The following is a 7,783-nucleotide window of genomic DNA, read 5'->3' as shown; positions in this document are numbered from 1 at the left end:
TTTTCCAAAATGCTACTGCCAACAATCGGCTTTTAAATGCGTCTTCAGAAATCAAAGGTTAGACATCAGTGAGAGTACGTCCATGTTTCACTTTCTGTCTAATGAACAGGACATGGACTCGTGATGTTCATTTAACATCGATTATCACATTTCCTAAACTCACTGATCGGTGCTTCTCTCCAGGCTCAGCGTCAGCCGCAGCAGCCCCAGCAGGCTCAGCCCCAAACCCAGGGCTCTGTGTCTGCTCCTCTGTACAACACCATGATGATCTCACAGCCCGGTCAGCCCAACGTGCTGCAGATCAGCACCAGCCTGCCGCAGAACAACACGCAGCCTGGCACCGCTGTGGCCACCTTCACACAGGACCGACAGATACGGTAGGATGACGACTAGAAGATCTCATGCCAGTCTTTGAGTGTTTATATTTACTGCTATTTACATCATCATTCATTCGCCTCAGGTTCCCAGCGGGGCAGCAGCTGGTTACCAAGCTTGTGACGGCTCCGATGGCATGTGGAGCCGTCATGGTTCCCACCTCCATGTTCATGGGACAGGTGGTCACTGCGTACAACCCCTTTGGAGGGCAACAGGTAAGGATGGATCAGTGTGAAGTCATGGGACAGTTCATGGCAGCGTATGCAAGATGACAGACTCGATAAAGAGCAGCACAGTAAAGGGGGAACAAGTTGGCTTGTCAGTTCTTAGTTAGACTTTCCTTTTATAGAAATCAGGCGATGAAACAAATTTTATACAAATCTGCTAAAGGTAATATCTTCTGAGGTCTGAAAGCAGATGATCCTTGTTCAGTTAGAAACCCGTACTCAACCACACGTCCCTTTTTTTTTTTTTTTCCCCCACTTTTCATGATAAATTCTGCCTGTCATGTAAACTGAGCTCGTGGCGTGTTCATTTAGTAGGTTTATGGGGCTAATAATGGAGATCTGTGCTGCTCTCTGTTGACTCCTGCGTCTCTCCAGCAGGGAGGACAGACACAGACCCTGACTCTGCAACCAGCTCAACCTCAGCAAGGCCAGCCCGACAACCAAAACCAAACAACTGTAGTGGCACAGAGCGGCCAGCAGGGGCAGCAGCAACAGCAACAATTCCTACAGGTACCAGTAGAGGGCAGCAAAGTAATTGTTTCAAAGTCATTTATTTAAATGGACACCCTGAAAACAGATATTTAGTCTTTATGGAGATAATTATTTTAAATAACATGTTTATGCATTGTAATGGTGAGAAGAGAGGTGTTTTATTACTCTGAGGAATCAAAAGAAAGACTTGTTATTTTAGTGATCTTTCTCTGTTTTCCTGTCAGGGCACTCGTCTTCTCCATAGCAACCAGTCTACCCAGTTGATTCTGCAGGCAGCTTTCCCACTCCAGCAACAGGGTACCTTCACCCAGGCGACCCACCAACAGCAACCACAGCAGCAGCAGCAACAACAACAACAGCAACAACAACAGCAACAACAACAGCAGCAGCAGCAGCAGCAGCGGCAACAATCTCACCACCAGAGGCACCAGCAGCAGCTGAAACCACAGCCCCAGAAACAGCAGAAAGCCCCGTCGTCACACAGGACTGACAGTGTCAGCAGCCAACCGCAGTGAAGTCTGGTGGACGGATAGAGACAACGAGGGGGGAACTGAAACTCTTCAACGGATCGCTGCACACGTGTTGTTGGTTGTTTGTTTTTTTCGGGGTCATGTGGTTGTAAACAAAAGTTCCTCATTCCTCCCCGCCGAAAAACAAAACCTGCTGCCCTCCCTTCCTTCGTGTAAAAGAAGTGAATCATAGGAAAAGAGGAAAGCCTGTGAGTCTGCAAGGAACTCACCAAGGATTGTCACCATGGCAACAGGATGGATTAAAATCCTCCCTTTTCCCTCACCAGAGGCGGGACTGTAAGGGAAGAACACCTTATTGCCACGGTAACGGCAGATTCTTTTTTTTTTTTTTTTAGGTGTGTCAAAGAGGACTGAACTTGTACAGATTTACTGTATGATAAAAAAAAAACAAACAAACGTGTAAATATCCAATATAGCCTAACAGGAAACAGAAATGTAGTATTTTATATGATTGCATGGAAAGAATAACTGTGTAAGCTTTTATTAGTCGCTTTTAAAAATTGAATTTTTACTTTGTTCAAGTGTTTTCTGGTCAAAGACGGGAGCTGTGACCTGCTCTCTCAGAACCCCCTCTCAACCCCCCCGCCCCGCCCGCCCCCCTTCTCTGAAAGAAAAAAAAAAAGTCCAGAGTAAGGCTTTAAAGTTCAGTCGTTTTTTTTTTTTTTTTTTTTTTTAAGGTTGGGCTTGGGTTGTTGTTGTTTTTTTGTTTTTGTGGAAGTCGTGTTTTTAAACACCGTGTCTCAGAGACAGAAATGGTTCTTTTTAACTTTGTAAGAAAGCATTTATGTTTGGCAAGAAATAAAAAAAAAACAACCTCTACATTACAGTTTAACTGAAGCAGTCACGGGACGATCACTGGACGTGTAACGGGTTAAGTGATTCCAAGTGCCAATAACGTAGTTTTTGTTTTCGTTTCGAGCAGACTATTCAAAAGGCGTCGATATATTTTCCAAACCAGATATTCCCGCTAGTAAAAGTCCATGCGTGTGTATATAGTAGGGATTATTTTTGAACAGTCAGAGAGCCCTATACGTAACAAACAGTATATCCTCAACCTCCTGAAACTTTAGCACTTGATGTGGTTGTGTACAGTAAATCACTGTCAAGACCTAGTTGTTTGTAATCTGTGGTGTGACTCTGTGAGTTAGTGTGTTTTTGGGAATACAATCGTTGTGTGTGTGTGTGTGTGTGTGTGTGTGTGTGCATGAGTGGGCACAAGTGTGCGTGGTCGATGTGTGTGACTGAGTGTGTGTGTGTGTGTGTGTGTGTGTGGCCCCTTGTGTCTTATAATAAATGACTTAGTAAGGGTTTGAAGTTGCTGGATGGTACTTGTATTCTCAGGAATGTGGAAAGTTATTTGCTTCTGCCTCAGTCTGGAACCAGACCAGGAAGGATTAAACAGTGATGCTGCAGAGACCGGAGGAAAACGTGACGCAAAGGGGTGTGTTGATTTAATCGAATTTGACCCAGTTTCCAAAAAAGCTTCTTTCTCTCTCTCGTTGTTGTTTCCTTATCGACACAGTGTGGAGTTAGAAGTCTCCACGGTAACAGGATGCTGTTTGTTATTCTGGCTGTGAAAGATACAAACACGGAAAGAATCGGCACGATTTTTTTAAAGAAAGTCATGTACCAGCATTTTTACCGCCTCGCCTGATCTTTGGAGCATCGGCGTTTTATCCTTCCGACTATTCCTCGGCCTCAGAAACCCTCATGCAGTTCAGTCCCCTCATTTCTCAGTTCTCTTACAGCAGTTTTTAAAAAAAAAACCAGGGCTGCGTCCGGCTCCGTTTGAAGTGCAGATGGAAACGGGCTCAGCCCCTCGACTCCAGATGAAAGCCATATCAAACAGAGAAGCCTTGGATTGGAGGAAGTGTCATGCTTGGCAAAGGAGCTTTTAGAATGTGTTGTCTTGTCTCAGAGTAAAGACTGACTGTGTGTGTGTGTGTGTGTGTGTGTGTGTGAGAATGTGTGTGTGAGAGTGTGTATAGCGTCTCCTTCTTCTTGTATCACTCGGGGGGGTCATTATTGGTTTCCCCCGGCGATAGCCAATCAGTTCTTGCGTTGCAGTATAGAGAAATAATTGTAATATTCAAGAAACTTCCTCTCCAGCTGGGCTCCAGTATTCTGCAAGCCTGCGCGTGGGACAGCTTCAACTTGAATACACGTTTGTGCGTGAAAGAGTCTGTATGCATGTTTTTAACCGTCACTGTAACCCAGTATATTTTCATATGGAAACAGAAGTGCGACTGGAAAAGAATCCACGTCGGGGCCATGCAGAGCGTTGGTCACCTGACTGGCTATAAAAGAAAGAAATATGGGCAGTGTTGTTGTTTTTACTATGACAGACTGCACACCGAACACTTATCACGACTCGAGTCAAATAGCAAACCCTGTTGAGGAAACGTTTTGTGAAGTAGGCGGGCGCCGCGTGTCCGACTCAGCAGAGCGGAGAGACGCGTCAGGAGTAGAAGATGTGTTTAACATAGCGGAGGGGTTTTTACTATTTGAGCGTGGTCTCCACCCTTCACATCACATCGCATACATAGATCCTCTCCGGGTCTGTGCATCACTCTGAGGGGTATTTATGAGATGTTTTAGTTTGAGTCACTGATACCCAGCCCAAAGAATGTAAAAGGTGTTTTAAAGAGACTTATGGATGTTGTAACTGTTGATTCTGGAAGAAAAAAAAAACAACCTTTTTAACAGGCTTTATGATGAAGGAAAAAACAAAGGGGTATGAAAACGGAAAAAAAATCAAAGTTTCTCACTTCTATTAATAATCCATTTATAGAATCTGAAATACAATCACGTTTCGCAGGTTCGGCATCGTAACAGAACTTCTGAATGTTTCACCATTACGAACTTTCTGTTTCTGATCTCGCAGCGAACTCCTGACGACAACGGGGTTGAAAAAAATAAATAAAGAGTTGAAAGGTGATGAAAGGTGAGGTGTATAGGATGTTTGGAATTGGTCACATAGATGGAAAGGACAGCGAGGCCCCCTCCCCCCCCCCCCCCCCCCCCCTCTCCATAGAGATACACAGATCACCTTTCCACAACACGATTTGGTTCTAAAGAGTTCTAGTCCTAGTATAAATCTGTACACATACACAAAGCGAAGAACACCAGTATTCAGTGTAAAATGGTGCTATGCTTACCTGTACTGTATGTATGTATATCCCTTCTGCTCTTAAACTGTGCTCCTTTATTTACCCCCCCCAAACGTCAAACGTAATAATAATCAATATTTTGAAGACAAATGTTTGCTATTACTATAACCCCCGCCCTTTCCCCTCTTGGTCAATTTGAAAATAAAAACAGTTGCAAATATTATACGTGACACACGGCTGCTGAATCTTCTTCTTTCTTTGTTGTTGTTGTTGTTTATTGTCAGTATTTGAAGTAGTGTGGCTCTAAAGATGGCGGTGTTCGTGCACTCTTTCATGTCCCATTTTTGCATCTTGTTTCTCTACTTCTGCACTTTTCCGAGCTTCATCGTCTTCTAGCTTCCTGAGGATCGTTGCTGCCGGACTCCCAAGTGCCCCCAAGATAATCGTCATTCATTATAATACTACAATATTAGCAGACCCTTTTAATTCAATGTGACACACACCGGAGAGTAAGAACTACACAAGAACGGATCTAGAAAAGAGGAAACAACGACAGGAAGTGCAAACTAAGCGCTGACAGGAAGTGACCAGAGGCAAAGCACGACATTGAAGGCCGTTTTAAGAGCTCTAACCAGAATAGAAACCATCTTAAAATCGTCATCAAATAAAACCATGGTCATTACTATTGTGTGCTTGTTTGACCTTGTTTCATTTCTTTCGTGGCACTACTTGGCCGCCATACATTCGTCAACAACAGCTCTCTCTCTCTCTCTCTCTCTCTCTCACTCTCTCTCTCTCTGCAGCCAGGACCAGAAGCATGACCTCAGCCACCATTTTCTCCCTTCCCCTCAGTTCATGATAAGCTGTTGGAAATAAAGATGATTTATTTCTGATAGTTTGAGTTTGACTCTTTTATGTTGCTTCCCTTGAGCCAGGGTCGTAACATTTTTATCAATAATATCAGAACCATTGTCATTAAGGTACTCTTGAAAGAGCTGGGTCTTGAGCTTTTTCTTAAAGGTGCAAAGGGACTGTGCAGATCGAATGGAGGTTGGTAGTTCGTTTTACCACCACCGGGGGGCGACAGATCAGAACAGTCTAGTTAGAAACTTAGCGTCATTTCATCCAGTTGCTGCAAAGTGTGGTCTTCAAATGACTTTTGATCTTCTTTAGGTTTCTTCCTTTTTCAAAGACAGCGTTCACTCACGGTGGATCTGTAATGTCTCATTAGATGGACTGAGATGTGATTGGCTGTCTGAATTAAGAAACTTAGACACAGGACGCTCTGCAGTTGTTTTTACCATCACAGGTACTTTCTTTATTATTACAAGTCAACCAACAGTATCAAAACTTCATGAGCCTCAAAACCAGCAAACACAAGCTCGGTGCTGGCTGCCCTCTAAGCATTAACCGTGTCACGACCAAATGATACTCAGTAGTATGAACAAATCTAAAGGCACATCTCTATTGTATTTACATTGCATACAGGTTTGACATAAATCAAGTAGAAGGAGCACACAGTCCACCCTAAACTCCGGGTCGTCGTGGCTTTACAAAAGTAAGTAAACCAAAGCTAATCCTAAAAATAAAAATAAAAAAACATCCACAAAACACCAGTCAGTCTTTACAGGTCACAGTATTCAAAGCTACTAGATACAGGTGTGAATCAGTGCTGCAGCAATATATGGCTTAAGTCTTTATTAGGAGTTATTTATGGTGGCTGGGAAGTGCAAACCCACTCGGCCACTTCCAGCATTTTCTACGTCCCCTTTCCCCGCAAGATTCTGCCTTTTGTACATTTTCTTTAGGGACTGGTGAAACTGTTGGTTTGCTCTTCCCAGCCACCGTAGTTCATCGTCTGAATGCCCCCTTTTTTCTCATTTTTCAGGAGTCTTCAAGACCTTTTAAAGTCCAGCTTTGACGAAGGGTTGCTGCCACAGTGACTTAAATAAGGTGTGCAGGTAACAGTCTGATGTGTTGGGAGATACGCTGTTTTTGATTGTATGCCAGGGGTTACATGAGAAGAGTGATACTCCTCTCATACAGCCATCATCAGCTCGCTTAGCGTTTGTTGTTTTACAGGGAGCGGCCAAAATGTTCTGGACTTTTTCACCGCGTGATTCGGATTAGGGTCTTCACAAGTGCTCAGAGTGAGAGACTTTGTTGCATGTTTTGAAATTGGAGCCGTTCACTGCCAATTCAGCACCATGGACAGGGCCAGCTGTCACTAAATTTACTACTCGAGGGAGACGCTTTTTCAGAGGCCTCTTCACATGTCCTTCATTTTTTGGACTGTTTGGGCTTCAGATTTCCAAATTGGCTTTTGATCCAATTGGCAATGTGGGATTTTTGGAAAGGGCTTTTCTTTTTAATTTACAAGGCTATCATGGTATTGTCCAGTGCACCATATCAGTGGATGCAGAATTTATTTAGTTAAAGATTGCTCATGCTCAGTCTGTGAAACCTTTTGAGAAGCTTTGCAGCCAAAACTCTAAAAAAAAAAAAAAAAAAAATGTCTGAAAACAAACACAATTTATGACTATGCTTGAAATGTTTAAGCTGCTGTCTCTTTAAGGTTCCCTTCCCCACATGTCCACTCTCGTCTGATTGGCTGGCTCTCTAAAAGCCTTCTGGAAGGGCAGAACGCTGCAGGGCTGCCAGATGGGGGGGGGGGGGGGCATCCTCAGCAGATTTAACCTGGGATTAAGCCAACGTACTTTAAACCTCATGAGCTCCAACTTTGCCCACGTTAAGCATGTACTGTATATGTGCATTTTTAAATGGGGATCAGTTAAGTTGGGTTCAAATCAGGAACCAGCCAAGCAGCGTTTGAATGACTGACAGATACAAGTTAGGCGTTTTCCCATGTTTCCGCTCTTTATGCTTCGCTCGGCTGAAGAGCGAATGTCTCCTCATGCACAGACTGTGAAGGTGGTCTCCAGCACTTCAATCTGGACATAAAATGAATGTAAGTTGTTTTCCCAACAAAAAAAGGGAAAACAATTCCATGACAAATAACAATAAAAAAAAACAGTTTGCAGTGCACTCA

The 7,783-nt window shown here is 43.6% G+C and overlaps 1 protein-coding gene across 4 annotated transcripts in view; it reads left to right on the top strand.

The window, feature by feature from the left end:
• The window catches only part of clockb (clock circadian regulator b), an 18,051-nt gene extending 16,266 nt beyond the window's left edge, over positions 1–1,785 (top strand). For 3 of the 4 annotated variants that reach the window (XM_079337349.1, XM_079337350.1, XM_079337351.1), the window contains exons 21-24: positions 184–377; positions 461–590; positions 978–1,112; positions 1,319–1,785. In XM_079337349.1, the coding sequence (XP_079193475.1) occupies positions 184–377; positions 461–590; positions 978–1,112; positions 1,319–1,609 (750 nt within the window). In that variant the 3' untranslated portion in view covers positions 1,610–1,785. The remainder of the gene's footprint in view (positions 1–183; positions 378–460; positions 591–977; positions 1,113–1,318) is intronic. The other variant, XM_079337352.1, reaches the window with a different exon arrangement.
• The last annotated feature ends 5,998 nt before the right edge of the window (positions 1,786–7,783 follow it).

This window comes from Symphodus melops (assembly GCF_947650265.1).
Source record: "Symphodus melops genome assembly, chromosome: 2".
Classification (NCBI taxonomy): Eukaryota; Metazoa; Chordata; class Actinopteri; order Labriformes; family Labridae; genus Symphodus; species Symphodus melops.
This window is presented reverse-complemented; position numbering and strand designations above follow the sequence as displayed.